The sequence below is a fragment of the Pseudophryne corroboree genome, chromosome 8 (assembly GCF_028390025.1).
Source record: "Pseudophryne corroboree isolate aPseCor3 chromosome 8, aPseCor3.hap2, whole genome shotgun sequence".
NCBI classification, from domain to species: domain Eukaryota; kingdom Metazoa; phylum Chordata; class Amphibia; order Anura; family Myobatrachidae; genus Pseudophryne; species Pseudophryne corroboree.
The window spans coordinates 480,623,540-480,647,334 of record NC_086451.1 but is presented as its reverse complement, the minus strand read 5'-3'; the positions used below and the strand labels follow the sequence as shown (position 1 = coordinate 480,647,334).

Here is a 23,795-nt window from a genome sequence, read left to right as displayed (position 1 = left end):
GCACTCCCCACCACCACTACCATCACCCACACGTGTCTCTCCAGCAACATCCCCCTCTCTGTCTCTCCACCATACCAGCACTCACCACCACCAACACTACCATCACCCACACGTGTCTCTCCAGCAACATCCCCCTCTCTGTCTCTCCACCATACCAGCACTCCCCACCACCACTACCATCACCCACACGTGTCTCTCCAGCAACAGTGTGGAGAGACAGAGAGGGGCTCTGTCTCTCCACCGTCCCAGCACTCCCCACCACCACTACCATCACCCACACGTGTCTCTCCAGCAACATCCCCCCTCTGTCTCTCCACCGTCCCAGCACTCACCACCACCACTACCATCACCCACACGTGTCTCTCCAGCAACATCACCCCTCTGTCTCTCCACCACACCAGCACTCCCCACCACCACTACCATCACCCACATGTGTCTCTTCAGCAACATCACCCCTCTGTCTCTCCACCACACCAGCACTCCCCACCACCACTACCATCACCCACATGTGTCTCTCCAGCAACATCCCCCCTCTGTCTCTCCACCGTCCCAGCACTCCCCACCACCACCACTACCATCACCCACACGTGTCTCTCCAGCAACATCACCCCTCTGTCTCTCCACCGCACCAGCACTCCCCACCACCAACACTACCATCACCCACACGTGTCTCTCCAGCAACATCCCCCCTATGTCTCTCCACCGCACCAGCACTCCCCACCACCAACACTACCATCACCCACACGTGTCTCTTCAGCAACATCACCCCTCTGTCTCTCCACTGTCCCAGCACTCCCCACCACCACCACTACCATCACCCACACGTGTCTCTCCAGCAACATCCCCCTCTCTGTCTCTCCACCACACCAGCACTCCCCACCACCACCACTACCATCACCCACACGTGTCTCTACAGCAACATCCCCCTCTCTGTCTCTCCACCATACCAGCACTCCCCACCACCAACACTACCATCACCCACACGTGTCTCTCCAGCAACATCCCCCTCTCTGTCTCTCCACCATACCAGCACTCCCCACCACCACTACCATCACCCACACGTGTCTCTCCAGCAACATCCCCCTCTCTGTCTCTCCACCGCACCAGCACTCCCCACCACCACTACCATCACCCACACGTGTCTCTCCAGCAACATCCCCCTCTCTGTCTCTCCACCATACCAGCACTCCCCACCACCACCACTACCAACACCCACACGTGTCTCTCCAGCAACATCACCCCTCTGTCTCTCCACTGTCCCAGCACTCCCCACCACCACCACTACCATCACCCACACGTGTCTCTCCAGCAACATCCCCCCTCTGTCTCTCCACCGTCCCAGCACTCACCACCACCACTACCATCACCCACACGTGTCTCTCCAGCAACATCACCCCTCTGTCTCTCCACCGCACCAGCACTCCCCACCTCCAACACTACCATCACCCACACGTGTCTCTCCAGCAACATCCCCCCTCTGTCTCTCCACCGCACCAGCACTCCCCACCTCCAACACTACCATCACCCACACGTGTCTCTCCAGCAACATCCCCCCTCTGTCTCTCCACCGTCCCAGCACTCACCACCACCACTACCATCACCCACACGTGTCTCTCCAGCAACATCCCCCCTCTGTCTCTCCACCGTCCCAGCACTCACCACCACCACTACCATCACCCACACGTGTCTCTCCAGCAACATCCCCCTCTCTGTCTCTCCACCGTCCCAGCACTCCCCACCACCACTACCATCACCCACACGTGTCTCTCCAGCAACATCCCCCCTCTGTCTCTCCACCGTCCCAGCACTCACCCCCACCACTACCATCACCCACACGTGTCTCTCCAGCAACATCACCCCTCTGTCTCTCCACCACACCAGCACTCCCCACCACCACTACCATCACCCACATGTGTCTCTTCAGCAACATCACCCCTCTGTCTCTCCACCACACCAGCACTCCCCACCACCACTACCATCACCCACATGTGTCTCTCCAGCAACATCCCCCCTCTGTCTCTCCACCGTCCCAGCACTCCCCACCACCACCACTACCATCACCCACACGTGTCTCTCCAGCAACATCACCCCTCTGTCTCTCCACCGCACCAGCACTCCCCACCACCAACACTACCATCACCCACACGTGTCTCTCCAGCAACATCCCCCCTCTGTCTCTCCACCGCACCAGCACTCCCCACCACCCAACACTACCATCACCCACACGTGTCTCTTCAGCAACATCACCCCTCTGTCTCTCCACTGTCCCAGCACTCCCCACCACCACCACTACCATCACCCACACGTGTCTCTCCAGCAAACATCCCCCTCTCTGTCTCTCCACCTACCAGCACTCCCCCACCACCAACACTACCATCACCCACACGTACCCCCGCCCCCCCCCCCCCCCCCCCCCCCCCCCCCCCCCCCCCCCCCCCCCCCCCCCCCTCTCCAGCAACATCCCCTCTCTGTCTCTCCACCATACCAGCACTCCCCACCACCACTACCATCACCCACACGTGTCTCTCCAGCAACATCCCCCTCTCTGTCTCTCCACCATACCAGCACTCACCACCACCAACACTACCATCACCCACACGTGTCTCTCCAGCAACATCCCCCTCTCTGTCTCTCCACCATACCAGCACTCCCCACCACCACTACCATCACCCACACGTGTCTCTCCAGCAACAGTGTGGAGAGACAGAGAGGGGCTCTGTCTCTCCACCGTCCCAGCACTCCCCACCACCACTACCATCACCCACACGTGTCTCTCCAGCAACATCCCCCCTCTGTCTCTCCACCGTCCCAGCACTCACCACCACCACTACCATCACCCACACGTGTCTCTCCAGCAACATCACCCCTCTGTCTCTCCACCACACCAGCACTCCCCACCACCACTACCATCACCCACATGTGTCTCTTCAGCAACATCACCCCTCTGTCTCTCCACCACACCAGCACTCCCCACCACCACTACCATCACCCACATGTGTCTCTCCAGCAACATCCCCCCTCTGTCTCTCCACCGTCCCAGCACTCCCCACCACCACCACTACCATCACCCACACGTGTCTCTCCAGCAACATCACCCCTCTGTCTCTCCACCGCACCAGCACTCCCCACCACCAACACTACCATCACCCACACGTGTCTCTCCAGCAACATCCCCCCTATGTCTCTCCACCGCACCAGCACTCCCCACCACCAACACTACCATCACCCACACGTGTCTCTTCAGCAACATCACCCCTCTGTCTCTCCACTGTCCCAGCACTCCCCACCACCACCACTACCATCACCCACACGTGTCTCTCCAGCAACATCCCCCTCTCTGTCTCTCCACCACACCAGCACTCCCCACCACCACCACTACCATCACCCACACGTGTCTCTACAGCAACATCCCCCTCTCTGTCTCTCCACCATACCAGCACTCCCCACCACCAACACTACCATCACCCACACGTGTCTCTCCAGCAACATCCCCCTCTCTGTCTCTCCACCATACCAGCACTCCCCACCACCACTACCATCACCCACACGTGTCTCTCCAGCAACATCCCCCTCTCTGTCTCTCCACCGCACCAGCACTCCCCACCACCACTACCATCACCCACACGTGTCTCTCCAGCAACATCCCCCTCTCTGTCTCTCCACCATACCAGCACTCCCCACCACCACCACTACCATCACCCACACGTGTCTCTCCAGCAACATCACCCCTCTGTCTCTCCACTGTCCCAGCACTCCCCACCACCACCACTACCATCACCCACACGTGTCTCTCCAGCAACATCCCCCTTTCTGTCTCTCCACCATACCAGCACTCCCCACCACCACTACCATCACCCACATGTGTCTCTCCAGCAACATCCCCCCTCTGTCTCTCCACCATACCAGCACTCCCCACCACCACTACCATCACCCACACGTGTCTCTCCAGCAACATCCCCCTCTCTGTCTCTCCACCATACCAGCACTCACCACCACCAACACTACCATCACCCACACGTGTCTCTCCAGCAACATCCCCCTCTCTGTCTCTCCACCATACCAGCACTCCCCACCACCACTACCATCACCCACACGTGTCTCTCCAGCAACAGTGTGGAGAGACAGAGAGGGGCTCTGTCTCTCCACCGTCCCAGCACTCCCCACCACCACTACCATCACCCACACGTGTCTCTCCAGCAACATCCCCCCTCTGTCTCTCCACCGTCCCAGCACTCACCACCACCACTACCATCACCCACACGTGTCTCTCCAGCAACATCACCCCTCTGTCTCTCCACCACACCAGCACTCCCCACCACCACTACCATCACCCACATGTGTCTCTTCAGCAACATCACCCCTCTGTCTCTCCACCACACCAGCACTCCCCACCACCACTACCATCACCCACATGTGTCTCTCCAGCAACATCCCCCCTCTGTCTCTCCACCGTCCCAGCACTCCCCACCACCACCACTACCATCACCCACACGTGTCTCTCCAGCAACATCCCCCCTCTGTCTCTCCACCGTCCCAGCACTCCCCACCACCACCACTACCATCACCCACACGTGTCTCTCCAGCAACATCCCCCTCTCTGTCTCTCCACCATACCAGCACTCCCCACCACCAACACTACCATCACCCACACGTGTCTCTCCAGCAACATCCCCCTCTCTGTCTCTCCACCATACCAGCACTCCCCACCACCACTACCATCACCCACATGTGTCTCTCCAGCAACATCCCCCTTTCTGTCTCTCCACCATACCAGCACTCCCCACCACCACTACCATCACACACATACACACGTCTCTCCAGCAACATCCCCCTCTCTGTCTCTCCAATGCTGGTGGCTGCGTTCCCAGATGTACAGCCATGGTCAGACGGAGAAACTATATCTGACACGGCTGGTGCAGGTGACGATGGTGCGAGCAATGGTGTGCGATGGCGGTGTGTAAAGAGCATCAGCCGCGGAATTACAGCGCACATAGACATTGTCCTTGTACAGTCTCAGTCCTTGTACAGTCAGACGCACGCTACTACACCCGGGGGAAGGGCTGATACTGGCATTACCATATACCCGCAGCCGCCACTCCTGCAAAAGGCGCAAGAGCAAACAAAGCTGCCTCCATCTCGCAACCAGTCCCATAATGTGACAGTCCCTACATGCAGGGACTCATACAATACTCACTTTACTCTACCTGGGTCCACTTGCATTTTCCTTGGCACTTGCGTGAAGCGATCATTCTGGATGAGATCAGATACAGCAACGTGAGGAGGGAACACAATTAGCTTAGACACACAGCGATAGCGAGCAGCTGGCGCACATCTCCCTGGCTCCAGGGCATGCTGGGGGCACCCGCTGGGCAACTTACACTCTACAGCAATTGGTGGAGCAGCTGAACAATAAACATGATTTAATCTTTATTAATAATGAGACACTGAGACAAGCGGGAAGGCGGCACAGTGGTCAGCAGGCACGAGCGGCCCTTACTGCAGCACGTTGGGTGTTGTCTCCTCATCCAGGTGCTGTTTAAACATCATAGACTTAGATAATACAGGAGGGAGATATTTCTAGAACTATTACCTGTCTATTGTCTACCAGCTGCCAAGTGAATTGTGCGGGGCTCAGGAGCTAAGTGAAAGCGATGGGGGAAAGGGGGGGGGGTGTTTGTGCTATTTTGCCATTAAGCTAATTGGACCAATTAACAACACAGTACAACAAAACGTCCTGGAGTAACTAAACACCAGGTTCTGCTTTTGTGTCAGAGCAATTTCACTAACGAGCTCACAGGACGAGCACAATGGCCCCATTTGCTAATTTAGCTTACCAAGGCGTTTTCAGAAAGCAAAATGTAATTAAACATCTCGTTACCGGGGTAATATCCTCAAATGGCGAATGGGCCGGTGCCTCGGACACAAAGGCTCGATTGTAGTGGGAGTTCATTTCCTGTCGTTCTGACTGTGATCTGAAACACGAAAGCATGAGAGACAAGAGACGTATAAGCAGAGGTTCTGCACCTGCGATACCATTGTAACCTGCCGGTGTGCAATACACTGTAATTACAGGTATAAGGATTTATATTTAATGCACCATGAATAGTTATATAAAGAAACCACATCACAGATCCAGCGGATAATGCCAGTCATTTGTGGGACCTGTATGAACGTATAATAACATAAGATCCCCGTGTACCGCCCAATGGCGAAAAAACTCATACAGAAACATGGGACAGACAAAGGACACAGCCCCCCCTCAACTGTGCGCCCCCTAGCAGCTGCACACGCTGCATCTATGGTGGTTACTCCTTTGTCCCTTCTGCTGCTTCCAACTGTCACTTTTCATGTTTCAAACACGACAGTTAGGAGCAGAACAGAAGACAGCTGAGAGCTGATTGGCTGGCGCACCATACGTAGAAAGTTTTATCATCCACAATGAGTTTTATCACTCACAATGAGTTTTTAGCACTCGTTGATAAATGAGCCCCAAAATCCATGACTATCTTACACGTCACAGCAGGGAAGGGGGACATTATTCCCTATGATGCGTTTGTTACTTACTCCGGCTCTTTCGTCGTCTTGCTCTTTGATGTTGTTTTGTAGCAGTGAATGATTTGCGCGCTGACAGCCACAATGAAGGCCAGAGCCACGGCCGGTAACACCGCGATTATCACCAGGTCCCACGTACTCCACAGATAGTCACACTTAGAGCCCATGTACCAGTAATCCGTGTTTGGGCCTTTATAGTATGGACAGCTGGAGAGGAACAGAGCAAATGGTTATCACTGCCATGTGTCCGTCACAGCTCTTATACTGATAGCGGGCGATAGAGGAAGATCTGACGCTGGAGGCGAATAATCCTCGTCTGATCAGGTGGAGAACAGAACCATGGACTGAATTTATTTGTAGGAACATATATCAGGGGCTTGCTGAGCTCCACGCTATCCAGTTTGCTACCATGCTGTTTGGGCATACAGATGCGTTCTCATTCACCTGGAGTTTTTGTGCCAAATTAACGTGAGACATATTGTGCAACAGACACTCTGCAGAGATACTTATTATTTTACTTCTTTGTAAAGTGCTGCAGAATATGTGTGCGCTATAATATAAATAACTAGTAATAAATAAATTCGTACTTATCCTAACTTGAGGCCTTTATTCTTTATTTTACGCTCTAACTCATCATTATTATTATTATTATCCTTTATTTATATGGCGCCACAAGGGTTCCGCAGCGCCCAATTACAGAGTACATATGCACATAATCAAAACAGGAAAACAGTGACTTACAGTTGAAGACAATATAGGACAAGTACAGGACAACTAAGCATAACTACACCAGTAAACATAGAGATAAGTTCCAGGTGGCCAAAAAACTGTGGGATTTGGGCAGTTGAGGATTATTAAAGTAAGAAACATAAAGCACATGAGGGAAGAGGGCCCTGCTCGTGAGAGCTTACATTCTAAGGGGAGGGGTAGACAGACAGGGATGACACAGATGGGGTACATAGAGAGCGTGGAACAGAGGGTTAGGATGAGATTTGGCTAGGTTTGGTAAAGAAATGGGTCTTAAGAGCCAGTTTGAAGTTTTGTAGAGAGGTGGAGAGTCTGAGGGGGAGAGGTAAAGAATTCCAGAGAAATGGAGCAGCACGTGAGAAATCTTGGAGATAGGAGTGGGAGAAAGTAATCAGAAGACAGGAGAGCCGGCGTGCATTAGCAGAGCGAAGAGGACGGGTGGGAGAGTAAAGGGAGATAAGGTCAGAGATGAAGATGGGAGAGGAGTGGGTGAGAGCTTTGTAAGTGAGTGTGAGAAGTTTGAATTGGATTCTGAAAGGGAAGGGAAGCCAGTGGAGGGCCTGTAGGAGAGGGGAGGTAGACGTAGTGCGTTTGGTGAGGAAGATGAGCCGGGCAGCAGCATTGAGGATAGATTGGAGTGGAGAGAGGTAATTGTCAGGGAGGCCAGTTAGGAGGAGATTACAGTAGTCCAGTCTGGAAATAATCAGTGAGTGAATAATGATCTTAGTGTCATCCTGGGTGAGAAAAGGTCTGATTCTGGAAATTTTTTTGAGATGAAAATGACAGGTTTGTGAGAGGTGCTGAATGTGTGGTTTGAAGGAGAGGGAGGAGTCAAGGATTACGCCAAGACAGCGTACTTGGGGGCTAGGGGAGATAGTCGTGCCATCAATGGATAATGAGATTGTGGGAGGTGAGGCTGTGCGGGAGGTTGGGAAGATGATCAGCTCAGTCTTAGACATGTTGAGTTTAAGAAAGCGCTGAGACATCCAGGAAGAGATAGCAGAAAGACAGTTTGAGGTACGAGTGAGGAGAGCCGTGGAGAGATCAGGGGAGGAGAGGTAGATTTGAGTGTCATCAGCATAGAGGTGGTATTGGAAGTTAAAAGAACTAATGAGTTCACCTAAAGAGGACGTATAGAGAGAGAAAGGAGAGGACCAAGAACAGAGCCTTGGGGGACACCAAGTTAGTGGAAGTGGGGGCGAGGTAGCATCAAGAGAGGAGACAGAGAAGGAACGATCAGAGAGGTAGGAGGACAGCCAGGAGAGGGCAGTATCACGCAGACCAAGAGAGTGAAGGATTTGCAGAAGGAGAGGGTGGTCCACAGTGTCAAAAGCAGCAGAGAGGTCAAGAAGAATAAGCAGAGAGTAGTGGCCCATAGATTTGGCTGCATGGAGGTCATTGCAGACTTTTGTGAGGGCAGTTTCAGTGGAGTGGAGAGAACGGAAACCAGACTGGAATGGGTCAAGCAGTGAGTGAGAGGAAAGAAAGGCAGTGAGGCGATTATAGACAATACGCTCAAGAAGTTTGGAGGCAAAAGGGAGGAGAGAGATGGGTCGGTAGTTGGAGAGAGTGTTAGGATCAAGGGTAGGTTTTTTAAGAATAGGAGAGATGAGTGCATGCTTGAAGGAAGAGGGGACAGTGCCTGATGAGAGGGAGAGATTGAGAAGGTGGGAAAGATGGGAACAGGCAGAAGGAGAGAGGTAGCGGAGGAGGTGGGAGGGGATAGGGTCGAGCGGGGAGGTTGTGGGGGGGGACGGGGACGGATGAGGGCCATGACTTCCTCGCCAGATACATGGGAGAAAGATGTCAGAGTTGGTAAGAGGGAAGGGGAGGGGTGGTAAGGGAAAGGTGGCTGGTTGCTGGTCTGGTGGGATGTGATATCCTGACGTATGGAGTCAATCTTAGATGTGAAATAAGTGGCAAAGTCAAGAGCAGACAATGAGGAAGGGAGAGGAGGTGGTGGTGGGCAGAGGAGGGAGTTAACAGTGGCAAAGAGGCGCCGGGGGTTGGAAGACTGGGTGAGGACATTGTATACGTGAATTTGTGGCATTATACGTTTTATTGAGAGCACAGCGTTGGAAACTCACCTGCAGAACGCCCGCTCATCCTTACAGCTGCAGTCAATTCCTCTGGGGCAGAAGTCGCCCGTATCGCCCATGCAGGGGCCGTAGTCTGGCACGCTCTCACAGCTGGCTGCAGTTATAGAGAAAAACATAGGGTCTATGTACTAAGCCTTAGAGAGAGATAAAGTACCAGCCAATCAGCCCCTAACTGCCATGTTACAGGCTGGGTTTGAAAAATGACAGCTAGGAGCTGGTTAGCTGGTACTTTATCAGCAGCCAATCAGATTCTACTTAACATTTATCTAGCTGCTTCTAGAAGATAATAGATAGAGTCTGATTGGTTGCAACTTGCTATGAGCAACATCACCAGTTCTAAAAAAAACTTTCACCTTAATAAATATACCCCGATATTATTTATTTTCAGATTTGTTTCCAAATGTTGTCCTGTGTTGTCCCAGCTGCTGTCATACACCCAGCCCCCTTACCTGACAGGTGCGTCCGTCTTGTGAGGTGCGTCCATCTTGTGTATTTGTATGTCAGTGCTGTGTGATTTGTCAGCGTATGACTTGTGTAACAAGTGTGTATACTACTCACACCCTGCGATATCTCAGATGCAGCTCAGCTACAGAGGTAGTAGTGATGTACAATTATATCACCGTACGCTTCATAAGTGACATTACTGTATACCTGCCCACTGTATGGCTGCTCCTCCAGGAGGGGCAGATAGGTTGGTGGTGCAGTATGCAGGGTGCAGCCAAGTGGGCGCAGCGTGATTCACGTTGGTAAGTGCGCATCAGTGGGCTGCCGTGGGTGGCCTCTGGGAGACTTGCCCACTCTTATAGGCATCCAGTAGAGCCAGCCGAGATTTGGGAGTCCAGAGCCGGCCCTAACCAATATGATGCCCTAGGCAAGATTTTCACTGATGCCTCAACCCCCCAACCCCCCCCCCCCCCGCTCATTTCAGTGCTCCTACTCACTATGTTTTAAATAGGAAACGTGAACACATTCGGCGCACAGCCCAAAAAGGGGTGTGTTTTTGCTGGGAAGGGGCATGGCCTACAATAGTACCCCCAATTCCAATTAGGCCACACAGTACTGCAACTTTTATCATGCTATAGTGTCCCTTATTCACGTTACATCACACAGTAGTCCCACTTTACTTTATATACACGTTACTCCTCACAGTAGTGCCCCTTATTCACATTACATCACAATGAATTGCTCCTTATTCATATTATACCACATCATATTGCTCTTTATTCACATTAGACCACACAGTAGTGCCTTTTCTATACATTATGCCACACAGTAGAGCACCTTATACACATAATGCCACACATTAGTAATGCCTTTATACACATAATACCACACAGTAATGCCCCTTACACATATGACACACATTGTTAATTTCCTTATAAAGATAATGCCCCTTACACATTATGACCACCTTTATTAATGCCCTTATACACATAATGCCCCTTACACATATGCCGAATACTACTGCACAACCAACCCACCCGCACACAGCACTCACATGGCCACTAACACTGTGACCTCTGCCTCTGCTTGGATACAGATGTGCCTCATACATCTTGCCTCAATACGCCATGCAGCAGGAGATGCCTGGCATGAGTCAACTGGCAGCTCTGCTAACGTTGGGGGCCTTTTTTTTTTACGAAAATGTGTCTTATTTGCATTACTATGTAGCTAGGATGTACAAGCAGCTTCTGCTGATTAAAATGATATGCGGCATGCCTATATTCTGTGTGTGGCTGTATCTGCATACGAAATGCTACGTTACAGTGATTTCCAGGAATACACTGTAACGTAGCATTTCCTATGCAGATACAGCCGCAGTCACACACAGAACATAGGCATGCCGCATATAATTTTAATCAGCAGAAGCTGCTTGTGCCCCTAGGCATTTGCCTAGTCTGCCTACGCCTAGGGCCGGCTCTGTGGGAGTCTCCCAGAACGTTCCAGGCGAGTAGGCGTGTGCATTACGGCCTGGACCTTATTAGTAAGCGTATAAGTTCAAACAGGAATCTTGTTTCCAGGCCATGTGAAAATATCAAATATACTGAGCAGACGGCTGCACTATTGGTGCATGTATAGTATAGAAGTATCTGATACAAAACAACACAGACAGCCCCTTCAAATGAGCCCCAATTAGTTTGAAATGAACCCCAGTTTATGTCGGACGGATCTCTGTGCCCGGATGCAAATGGCGAGTGTTTGCACGCAGCACATGCGCAGATGTAAATGTATGCATCTTTGTGTATCTCCGTCCTTTTTTGCGTCAGGCGGATCTTTGACGGATTTGTCTTTCTGTGAAATGAGCGTTTCCAGGTGGTAACCGGGCGGCGACAATGAAATCGGATAGAACTGTTCTGTCTGATGGAAGTTTCATGGCCAGGGCTGTCGAGAGAGAAGATGAGCCCGGGTACTGGGGGGCATGACCAAATCCAGGAGAGTGGCACCCTTCCTCTCCAAATTTTTTCCCCAGTACTATAAGTGGTGCAAATTCGGACAATGCCCCCTTCAGCAACTGAGCCGTGCCACTCACGACACCCACAGGTACAGCCAGGCCGGGTACAGTGCGGAGAATGGCAGCAGTGCCCCCCTCGGCAGCAGGGGCTGGTGGCGGTGCAGGGTGATGGGGGGATTAGCAGGTCCTGTGCCGGCGGGGGATTCATGTAAATGATTAATGTATAAATAATTATAATTAGCTATAACATTATAATTATTATAATTGTTAATTATCAATGTGAATAGTCACCAAAAAAGTAAATTATGTTTATGTGGTAAGAGCTGTGTATCTATTCCTCAGGATGAATCCTCTTGTGTGTACTTACAGTAACATCGGTAGGAATGGGCGCCACAGCCAGACCCCTGCAGTCAGTGTCGGACTGGGGCATGTAGGGCCCACCGGCGTAATGCAGTGGTAGGGGCCCATGTTTAGGGGTGTGGCCAGTCCATAGAGGGGGTGTGGCCTGCCACCACATTGGTTTGACTAACCATTAGAGGGTGCAACGTCTGGGCCCCTTCATAAATATATACAGTAATTCAGCTGCTGCATGCATGATAATGTACCAGATTAATAACAGATTAATAACAGCAATGCACTGTAGAAAATACACCATAGTGCAGTATAAGGTAACATATGTATAATGTATAATTCAAGTGCACAGTCTGGAAACGGATCCTTAGAGCAGGAGGTGGGCACCCAGGCAGTGGGGCCCACCGGTGGTTCCCCCTGTACCCCTGTGGGCCAGTCCAAGCCTGCCTGTAGTTACTACAGTACAGAAGGAAGGGTTATTGGGACATCATACTAGGGCACTAACCGGGGCTACAGGGCACAGCCAGCACACGGCAGGATCACAAGAGGCATTCACAATGATTGTGCACAAGTTATATATGGAGGAGAACAATCACACCTCCACACTCAGACTACGGCCAAAATACAAAGATGTCAGTAAATAATTGTGATGGGCTGTTCTACTGCACTATGGATGAAATCCAGCACTTACCAGCAGGCGTAGTAGGAGTGGTTATATGTCTGTGGGAAAAGCACAATACTCACGTGGGGCAGTTATGTGCACCACAACAATTTACCACAACAATTCATCACACAAACAAAACAAAAATAGGGCACGTTAATGACAAAGCTCTGCCATACACATCACATACTGCTAAGATTGGCACAACACGGGGCAGCCTATTTTCCGTATGCCGCCACACTTCCTGCTCTCTTGTCGCCATCTCTCCATTCCATCATATTTAAAAATATATATATTTATTTTACAAATAGGAACCATAATGCCAAGACCGCATTACTGAGCTCTCAGTTCCTCTGTGCAGGAACCGGCTGGTTTTGGGATTTAAAGCCCCCATTTTTATAAAGGCAGAACCTGGCATTTTGGGTTGAAAAAGTCACCTGACCCCATAATGGCCTCTCTCACACATATATATGTCTGTGTCCCGGTCTGCGTGCATTTGCAATTGCACACACATGCCCTTATTACACTTGGCCTACATTCAAATGCCCTTTAGCTCTCCAGTCCCATCTCTCCAGACGCGGGCCAGCTTAAATGCTGCAATCACGCGCCTCTGCTTTATAGACGCAATTTCTGCTACGCAATCTGGCCCAGTACTCACTCTGCATCAGACCTATTGTCTCTCGTTTAGCCTGTAACAGAGGTAATGCCCTGATGAGCCCCTGAGACCAGGAATGGGGGATGAACACTCACAGAAACGTGGCAGCATGCACTGACCAACATATGAATATCTGAGAAATGACAGATGCCTAGCATCCAAGGAAGGAAATAAGGGCATTAAGCAGTCACTGTTCTGTACTGACCGATGCCGCCCAACCCCATCATTACACCACAGTAAGGATGGACTTACGCTGTCCAGCTGCGGTCGCCACCATGAAGCATATTAGCGCAGAGAAGAGACGGACTCCCCGGGAAGGCATTGTGTCCAAGCCGAACCCCACACAGTACTGAGCGGCTTCTTCCTTCTCCTGATCATTAGTTTAGCACAAGTTACTGATTAACTGCGCTGATAAGGCCATTACTATCAATCTTTGCTCTGCAATTGTAGCTGTTAATTGCACACAGTTTTCTATGTGACGTTATCTGTACTTCCTGCATTACTTCATTATTCATGCCAGGGAAATGGATAAACACATTGCACTGGGATAGTCAGAATATGGCATGAGAATGCCGACACAGTCATAACATCAACACTGACAATGTACAGTCATCATATAGACACTGATGAAGTGTCGACATGATAGAATGTCCTTAGTGGCCCAGCGGTGACTTACCTGCTCCTGGTGGCTGCAGCAGCTCCAGTGTAGCTTCCAGGTACCGGCGGTCATGTGACATCACTTCCAGCCAGTGGCGTATTTACTGTGGGTCCAGGGGGCCCCATACCACACGCCCTGCACCCATTTTTATTAATACTTACCCTCTGGAGTCCAGCGTTACAGCAGCAGCGCTGCAGAAATCACTGGGAAAATGGCGTGGCGGACATTTTCCCAGAGACCTGCGCATGTGCAACAGACTCTGCGACAGCGCTAGGGTCGCCTAGTGCCCAGAGTCACAGCACTGCCAGCAAGAGAGGAGGGGGCCCATACGGAGACTCCACACGGGCCTCCTCCTCCCTGAAGACGCCCCTGCTTCCAACATTCCGGTAAGTATTCTTCCCATACTAGAAAAAGAAGAAAGAGTAGAAGATTTTTTACACTGGCGCTAAAATGAGACTGCCCTAGATATTAACCTCCCAAAGGTGTCACCAAAACACCTAGAAAATACAATATGCAATACAAAAATAGGAGATCTACAACCCTGGGCGCTCTTAAATAAATGTTTATGAAATACGTTCCTTCTCCTTATTATGAGATGCCTTCGTGTTGTTCTTTTTACTTTGCTCTGTACTTCATTCCACTCAAGATGGTACGGTGTAAAATCGGAGTTTGGGATATGAAGAAAGAGAGAGAAAGAAAATATATAGTGTAATACAGTCTTTATACAGATTTCTGTGTATATGGAAACGGGGTTCAATAGATGGAGCGTACCACACTCACTATAGACATGGGGGAGGTCAAACTCATAAAGGTATCTTTAACCAGAAAAAGGTAGGCGTACCCTACTCACACGGTCACTGGAGTTCAGGAAGCACATCTCTCTCTTTCTTCATATCCCAAACTCCGATTTTACACCGTACCATCTTGAGTGGAATGAAGTACAGAGCAAAGTAAAAAGAACAACACGAAGGCATCTCATAATAAGGAGAAGGAACGTATTTCATAAACATTTATTTAAGAGCGCCCAGGGTTGTAGATCTCCTATTTTTGTATTGCATATTCTTCCCATACTCTCTAATCCTCCCTATAGTACCAACCCCAACTTCCCCCAAGAGGTATCACAATGAGGGTGCGGACCACAACGGATGCACTTAAGCCGTCACGCCTCCGCAACACCTCCGCCCCCCGCCGCTGTCAACCAAAATGCGATCACATCCTCCCAGAATGACGGACAATAATTGGCCGATCTGCATTTTCGCAGCATTGCGATTGAAGCTGAATACGGTCCTACATCCCTTGTAGCGATGTGCGTGCGCATTAAAACATAAATATTACTATTATAATCACATCTACAAATTTAAGTAAGACATACGTTTTTAGTTGAATTCACTAAACTCCAAGGAAGCTGATTGGCTGGTACTTTATCACTCTTTATCCATCTCCACTTTATCACTTTTTAAGGCTCTGCCCTGTATTTATTAGATAGATAGATAGATAGATAGATAGATAGATAGATAGATAGATAGATAGATAGATAGATAATTCACATATCACTGTTGCTGTGTTACGTTGCGCAATGTCAGTTATTCCAAATGTTGCAAGCTCCCAAATTGCTTTTGTATGGTTATATAGTTTTATTAAATCAGGTTATTATAGGGAGGAGGAATTACATGCATGCAGAGCAAAGGATATGGCTAAGGAGGGAAGGGAGAGTATAAAGAGGGAAGGGAGAGTATAAGGAGGGAAGGAAGAGTATAAGGAGGGCATGGAGAGTATAAGGAGGATAGGCAGAGTATAAGGAGGGCAGGGAGAGTATAAGGAGGGAAGGCAGAGTATAAGGAGGGCATGGAGAGTATAAGGAGGATAGGCAGAGTATAAGGAGGGCAGGGAGAGTATAAGGAGGGAAGGCAGAGTATAAGGAGGGAAGGCAGAGTATAAGGAGGGCAGGGAGAGTATAAGGAGGGAAGGAAGAGTATAAGGAGGGCATGGAGAGTATAAGGAGGATAGGCAGAGTATAAGGAGGGCAGGGAGAGTATAAGGAGGGCAGGGAGAGTATAAGAAGGGAAGGGATATAAATAGGGAAGGGAGAGTGTAAGGAGGGAAGGGAGAGTATAAGGAGGGCAGGGAGAGTATAAGGAGGGAAGGTAGAGTATAAGGAGGGCAGGGAGAGTATAAGGAGGGAAGGGATATAAATAGGGAAGGGAGAGTATAAGGAGGGAAGGTAGAGTATAAGGAGGGAAGGTAGATTATAAGGAGGGAAGGGAGCATATAAGGAGGGAAGGGAGCATATAAGGAGGGAAGGGAGAGTATAAGGAGGGAAGGGATATAAATAGGGAAGGGAGAGTATAAGGAGGGAAGGTAGAGTATAAGGAGGGAAGGTAGATTATAAGGAGGGAAGGGAGCATATAAGGAGGGAAGGGAGCATATAAGGAGGGAAGGGAGAGTATAAGGAGGGAAGGGAGAGTATAAGGAGGGCAGGGAGAGTGTAAGGAGGGAAGGGAGAGTATAAGGAGGGAGAGGGAGAGTATAAGGAGGGAAGGGAGAGTATAAGGAGGGCAGGGAGAGTATAAGGAGGGAAGGGAGAGTATAAGGAGGGCAGGGAGAGTATAAGGAGGGAAGGTAGAGTATAAGGAGGGCAGGGAGAGTATAAGGAGGGAAGGGATATAAATAGGGAAGGGAGAGTATAAGGAGGGAAGGTAGAGTATAAGGAGGGAAGGTAGATTATAAGGAGGGAAGGGAGCATATAAGGAGGGAAGGGAGCATATAAGGAGGGAAGGGAGAGTATAAGGAGGGAAGGGATATAAATAGGGAAGGGAGAGTATAAGGAGGGAAGGTAGAGTATAAGGAGGGAAGGTAGATTATAAGGAGGGAAGGGAGCATATAAGGAGGGAAGGGAGCATATAAGGAGGGAAGGGAGAGTATAAGGAGGGAAGGGAGAGTATAAGGAGGGCAGGGAGAGTGTAAGGAGGGAAGGGAGAGTATAAGGAGGGAGAGGGAGAGTATAAGGAGGGAAGGGAGAGTATAAGGAGGGCAGGGAGAGTATAAGGAGGGAAGGGAGATTATAAGGAGGGAAGGGAGCGTATAAGGAAGGAAGGGAGATTATAAGGAGGGAAGGGAGAGTATAAGGAGGGAAGGGAGAGTATAAGGAGGGAAGGGAGAGTATAAGGAGGGCAGGGAGAGTGTAAGGAGGGCAGGGAGAGTGTAAGGAGGGCAGGGAGAGTGTAAGGAGGGCAGAGAGAGTATAAGGAGGGCAGAGAGAGTATAAGGAGGGAAGGGAGAGTATAAGGAGGGCAGGGAGAGTGTAAGGAGGGAAGGGAGAGTATAAGGAGGGAAGGGAGATTATAAGGAGGGAAGGGAGAGTATAAGAAGGGCAGGGAGATTATAAGGAGGGAAGGGAGAGTATAAGGCGAGCAGGGAGAGTATAAGGAGGGCAGGGAGAGTATAAGGAGGGCAGAGAGAGTGTAACGAGGGAAGGGATAGTATAAGGAGGGCAGAGAGAGTATAAGGAGGGCATGGAGAGTATAAGGAGGGCAGGGAGAGTATAAGGAGGGCAGGGAGAGTATAAGGAGGGCAGGGAGATTATAAGGAGGGCATGGAGATTATAAGGAGGGCATGGAGAGTATAAGGAGGGCATGGAGAGTATAAGGAGGGCAGGGAGAGTATAAGGAGGGAAGGGAGAGTATAAGGAGGGAAGGGAGAGTGTAAGGAGGGCAGGGAGAGTGTAAGGAGGGCAGGGAGAGTGTAAGGAGGGCAGAGAGAGTGTAAGGAGGGAAGGGAGAGTATAAGGAGGGAAGGGAGATTATAAGGAGGGAAGGGAGATTATAAGGAGGGAAGGGAGAGTATAAGAAGGGCATGGAGAGTATAAGGAGGGCAGGGAGATTATAAGGAGGGAAGGGAGAGTATAAGGCGAGCAGGGAGAGTATAAGGAGGGAAGGGAGAGTATAAGGAGAGCATGGAGAGTATAAGGAGGGCAGGGAGAGTATAAGGAGGGCAGGGAGAGTGTAAGGAGGGAAGGGAGAGTATAAGGAGGGAAGGGAGATTATAAGGAGGGAAGGGAGAGTATAAGAAGGGCAGGGAGATTATAAGGAGGGAAGGGAGAGTATAAGGCGAGCAGGGAGAGTATAAGGAGGGCAGGGAGAGTATAAGGAGGGCAGAGAGAGTGTAACGAGGGAAGGGATAGTATAAGGAGGGCAGAGAGAGTATAAGGAGGGCATGGAGAGTATAAGGAGGGCAGGGAGAGTATAAGGAGGGCAGGGAGAGTATAAGGAGGGCAGGGAGATTATAAGGAGGGCATGGAGATTATAAGGAGGGCATGGAGAGTATAAGGAGGGCATGGAGAGTATAAGGAGGGCAGGGAGAGTATAAGGAGGGAAGGGAGAGTATAAGGAGGGAAGGGAGAGTGTAAGGAGGGCAGGGAGAGTGTAAGGAGGGCAGGGAGAGTGTAAGGAGGGCAGGGAGAGTATAAGGAGGGAAGGGAGATTATAAGGAGGGAAGGGAGATTATAAGGAGGGAAGGGAGAGTATAAGAAGGGCATGGAGAGTATAAGGAGGGCAGGGAGATTATAAGGAGGGAAGGGAGAGTATAAGGCAAGCAGGGAGAGTATAAGGAGGGAAGGGAGAGTATAAGGAGAGCATGGAGAGTATAAGGAGGGCAGGGAGAGAATAAGGAGGGCAGGGAGATTATAAGGAGGGCAGGGAGATTAATATATATATATATATATATATATATATATACATACATACAAGGCAGACAGCTATCAGGAATTAGTCCACAACATGCTAAAATGTTTCAACAAAGTAGGTGCCAACATAAGTATTAAAGTAGATTTCTCTAACGTCCTAGTGGATGCTGGGAACTCCGTAAGGACCATGGGGAATAGCGGGCTCCGAAGGAGGCTGGGCACTCTAGAAAGATCTTAGACTACCTGGTGTGCACTGGCTCCTCCCACCATGACCCTCCTCCAAGCCTCAGTTAGATTTCGTGCCCGGCCGAGGTTGGATGCACACTAGGGGCTCTCCTGAGCTCTTAGAAAGTTATAGTCTTAGAATTTGTTATTTTCAGTGAGACCTGCTGGCAACAGGCTCACTGCAGCGAGGGACTAAGGGGAGAAGAAGCGAACTCGCCTGCTTGCAGCCGGATTGGGCTTCTTAGGCTACTGGACACCATTAGCTCCAGAGGGATCGACCGCAGGCCCAGCCTTGATGTTCGGTCCCGGAGCCGCGCCGCCGTCCCCCTTACAGAGCCAGAAGCAAGAAGATGGTCCGGAAAATCGGCGGCATGAAGACTCTGTCTTCACCAAGGTAGCGCACAGCACTGCAGCTGTGCGCCATTGCTCCTCTCACACACTTCACACTCCGGTCACTGAGGGTGCAGGGCGCTGGGGGGGGCGCCCTGAGGCAGCAATAAAAACACCTTGGCTGGCTAAAATACCTCAATATATGGCCCCAGGGGCTATATATGAGGTAAATACCCCTGCCAGAATTCCATAAAAAACGGGAGAATAGGCCGCGAAAAAGGGGCGGAGCCTATCTCCTCAGCACACTGGCGCCATTTTTCCCTCACAGCTCGGCTGGAGGGAAGCTCCCTGGCTCTTCCCTGCACAGTAAGAGGGAAAAGAGAGGGGGGGCATTAAAATTGGCACTGTATACAGTATATTATATAAAAGCTATTAGGGACATAACTCAGTTAGTCCCTGTATATATATATATAGCGCTCTGGTGTGTGCTGGCATACTCTTACTCTGTCCCCCCAAAGGGCTATTGTGGGTCCTGTCCTCGTTTAGAGCATTCCCTGTGTGTCTGCGGTGTGTCGGTACGGCTGTGTCGACATGTTGAATGAGGAGGCTTATATGGTGACAGAACAGAGGCCGATATATGTGATGTCGCCCCCTGTGGGGCCGACACCAGAGTGGATGGATAGGTGAAAGGTATTAACCGACAGTGTCAACTCCTTACATAAAAGGGTGGATGACGTAACAGCTGTGGGACAGCCGGCTTCGCAGCCCGCGCCTGCCCAGGCGTCTCAAAGGCCATCAGGGGCTCAAAAACGCCCGCTCTCTCAGATGGCAGACACAGATGTCGACACGGAGTCTGACTCCAGTGTCGACAAGGTGGAGACATATACACAATCCACTAGGAACATCCGTGACGTGATCCCGGCAATAAAAAATGTGTTATACATTTCTGACTTTAACCCAAGCACCTCTAAAAATGGGTTTTAGGTTTGGGGAGAAAAAACAGGCAGTGTTTTGTTCCCCCATCAGATGAATAAATGAAGTGTGTGAAAGCGTGGGTTCCCCCGTTAAGAAACTGGTAATTTATAAAAAGTTACTGATGGCGTACCCTTTCCCGCCAGGTGGATAAGTTACGCTGGGAGATATCCCCTAGGGTGGATAAGGCGCTCACACGTTTGTCAAAAAAGGTGGCACTGCCGTCTTAGGATACGGCCACTTTAATAGGTACCTGTTGATAAAAAACAGGAGGCTATCCTGAAGTCTGTATTTACACACTCAGGTACTAGACTGAGACCTGCAGATAGTGCTGCTGCAGCGTGGTCGGTGACCCTGTCAAACAGGGATACTAGTTGGCAAACATAAAAACATATTAAAGACGTCGTCTTATATATGGGGGATGCACAGAGGGATATTTTGCCGACTGGCATCCAAAATAAATGTAATGTCCATTCTGTCAGGAGGATATTAGAGACCTGTCACTGGACAGGTGATGCTGACTTAAAAAGCGCATAGAGAGCCTTATAAGGGTGAGGAATTATTTGGGGATGGTCTCTGGGACCTCGTATCCACAGCAACTGCTGGGAAGAAATAATTTTACCTCAGGTTTCCTCACAGACAAAGGTACAGTCCTTTCGGCTTCAGAAAAGCAAGCGGGTCAAATGGCGCTTCCTTTCTGTACAGAGACAAGGGTAGAGGGAAAAAAGCTGCACCAGTCAGCCTGTTCCCAGAATCAAGATTCTTCCCCCGCCTCCTGTGAGGCCACACCATGACGCGGGTGCTCCACAGGTGTAGCCAGGTACGGTGGGGGGCCGTCTCAAAAATTTCAGCAATTAGTGGGCTCGCTCACAGGTGGATCCCTGTTTCTTTCAAGTAGTATTTCAGGGGTACAAGCTGGAATTCGAGATGTCTCCCCCCAGCCGTTTCCTAAAATATGCCTTGCTGACAACTCCCTCAGGCAGGGAGGCTGTGCTAGAGGCAATTAATAAGCGGTATTCCCAGCAGGTAATACTCAAGGTGCCCCTACTTCAACAAGGACGGGGTTACTATTCCACACGGGTTGGGGTACCGAAACCGCATGGTTCGGTGTGACCCATTTTATATTTAAAATCCTTGAACACAAAAATTCAAGTTCAAGATGGAATCGCTCAGGGCGGTTATTCCAAGCCTGGACGAGGGGGATTACATGGTATCCTGGGACATCAAGGATGCTTACCTGCATGTCCCCATTTACCATCCTCGCCAGGAGTACCTCAGATTGTGGTACAGGATTACCATTACCAAGTCCAGACACTGCCGTTTGGACTGTATATGGCACCGAGGGTGTTTTATCAAGGTAATGGCCGAAATGTTGATACTCCTTCAAAAAAAGGGAGTTGTAATTATCCCGTACTTGGACAATCTCGTTATAAGGGCGAGGTCCAAGGAGCAGTTGGTAGTCGGGGTAGCACTATTTTGGAAAGTGCTACAACAGCATGGTTGGATTCTAAACAGTCCAAAGTCACAGCTGGTTCCTATGACACGTCTACTGTTCCTGGGGATGGTTCTGGACATAAACCAGAAATAGTGTTTCTCCCGGAGGAGAAAGCCAAGGAGTTGTCATCTCTAGTCAGAGACCTCCTGAAGCCAAAATAGGTAGCGGTGCATCATTGCACGCGAGTCCTGGGAAAAATGGTAGCTTCCTACGAAGCAATCCCATTAGGCAGGTTCCATACAAGAACTTTTCAGAGGGACCTGTTGGACAAGTGGTCCGGATCGCATCTTCCGATGCATAGGCTGATAACCCTGTCTCCGAGGACCAGGGTATCTCTACTGTGGTGGCTGCAGAGTGCCCATCTTCAAGAGGGCCGCAGGTTCGGCATACAGGACTAGGTCCTAGTGACCATGGATTCCAGCCTTTGAGGCTGGGAGGCAGTCACACAGGGAAGAAATTTCCAGGGACTTTGGTCAAGTCAGGTTATTTCCCTACACATAAATATTCTGGACCTGAGGGCCATTTACAATGCCCTGAGGCCGGCAAGGCCTCTGCTTCAAAACCAGCCGGTACTGATCCAATCAGACAACATCACGGCAGTCGCCCATGTAAACCAACAGGGCGGCACAAGAAGCAGGATGGCGATGGCAGAAGCCACAAGGATTCTCCGATAGGCGGAAAATCATGTGTTAGCACTGTCAGCAGTGTTCATTCCCGGAGTGGACAACTGGGAAGCAGATCTTCTCAACAGACACGACCTCCACCCGGGAGAATGGGGACTTCCTCCAGAAGTCTTCCAATAGGATTGTACACCATTGGGAAAGGCCACAGGTGGACATGATGGCGTCCCGCCTCAACAAAAAGCTATAAAAGATATTGCACCGGGTCAAGGGACCCTCAGGCGATAGCTATGGACGCTCTGGTAACACCGTGGGTGTACCAGTCGGTTTATGTGTTCTCCCCTCTGCCTCTCATACCAAAGGTACTGAGAATAATAAGAAGGCGAGGAGTAAGAACGATACTCGTGGATGGCCAAGAAGAGCTTGGTACCCAGAACTTCAAGAATTTATATCAGAGGACCCATGGCCTCTGCCACTCAGACAGGACCTGCGGCAGCAGGGGCCCTGTCTGTTCCAAGACTTACCGCGGCTGCCTTTGTCGGCATGGCGGTTGAACGCCGGATCCTGAAGGAAAAGGGCATTCCGGAGGAAGTCATTCCTACGCTTACTAAAGCCAGGAAAGAGGTTACAGCAACTCATTATCACCGCATATGGCAAAAATATGTTGCATGGTGTGAGGCCGAAAGGGCCCCAACAGAGGAATTTCAACTAGGTCGATTTCTGCATTTCCTGCAAGCAGGAGTGAATATGGGCCTTAAATTGGGTTCCATTAAGGTACAGATCTCGACTCTGTCGATTTTCTTTCAAAAAGAACTAGCTTCAGTACCTGAAGTTCAGACATTTATAAAAGGAGTGCTGCATATTCAGCCCCCGTTTGTGCCTCCAGTGGCACCTTGGGATCTCAACGTGGTGTTGAGTTTCTTAAAATCACATTGGTTTGAACCACTAAAAACCGTGGATCTGAAATATCTCACGTGGAAGGTGGTTATGTTATTGGCCTTGGCTTCTGCCAGGCGAGTATCAAAGTTGGCGGCTTTGTCTTGTAAAAGCCCTTATTTGATTTTCCATATGGATAGGGCAGAATTGAGGACTCGTCCCCAGTTTCTCCCAAAGGTGGTGTCAGCGTTTCACCTGAACCAGCCTATTGTGGTGCCTAGGCTACTAGGGACTTGGAGGACTCCAAGTTGCTAGACGTTGTCAGGGCACTGAAAATATATGTTTCCAGAACGGCTAGAGTCAGAAAATCTGACTCGCTGTTTATCCTATATGCACCTAACAAGCTGGGTGCTCCTGCTTC

The 23,795-nt window shown here is 50.3% G+C and overlaps 1 protein-coding gene across 1 annotated transcript in view; it reads right to left on the bottom strand.

Moving 5' to 3' along the window:
* The window catches only part of LOC134949973 (uncharacterized), a 44,173-nt gene extending 29,919 nt beyond the window's left edge, over positions 1 to 14,254 (bottom strand). Inside the window, exons 1-5 of the mRNA XM_063938651.1 lie at positions 14,194 to 14,254; positions 9,387 to 9,492; positions 6,565 to 6,759; positions 5,879 to 5,972; positions 5,195 to 5,250 (exon numbers count right to left, since the gene is read on the bottom strand). Of these exons, the coding sequence (XP_063794721.1) occupies positions 5,195 to 5,250; positions 5,879 to 5,972; positions 6,565 to 6,759; positions 9,387 to 9,492; positions 14,194 to 14,254 (512 nt within the window). The remainder of the gene's footprint in view (positions 1 to 5,194; positions 5,251 to 5,878; positions 5,973 to 6,564; positions 6,760 to 9,386; positions 9,493 to 14,193) is intronic.
* Between the last annotated feature and the right edge of the window lie 9,541 nt (positions 14,255 to 23,795).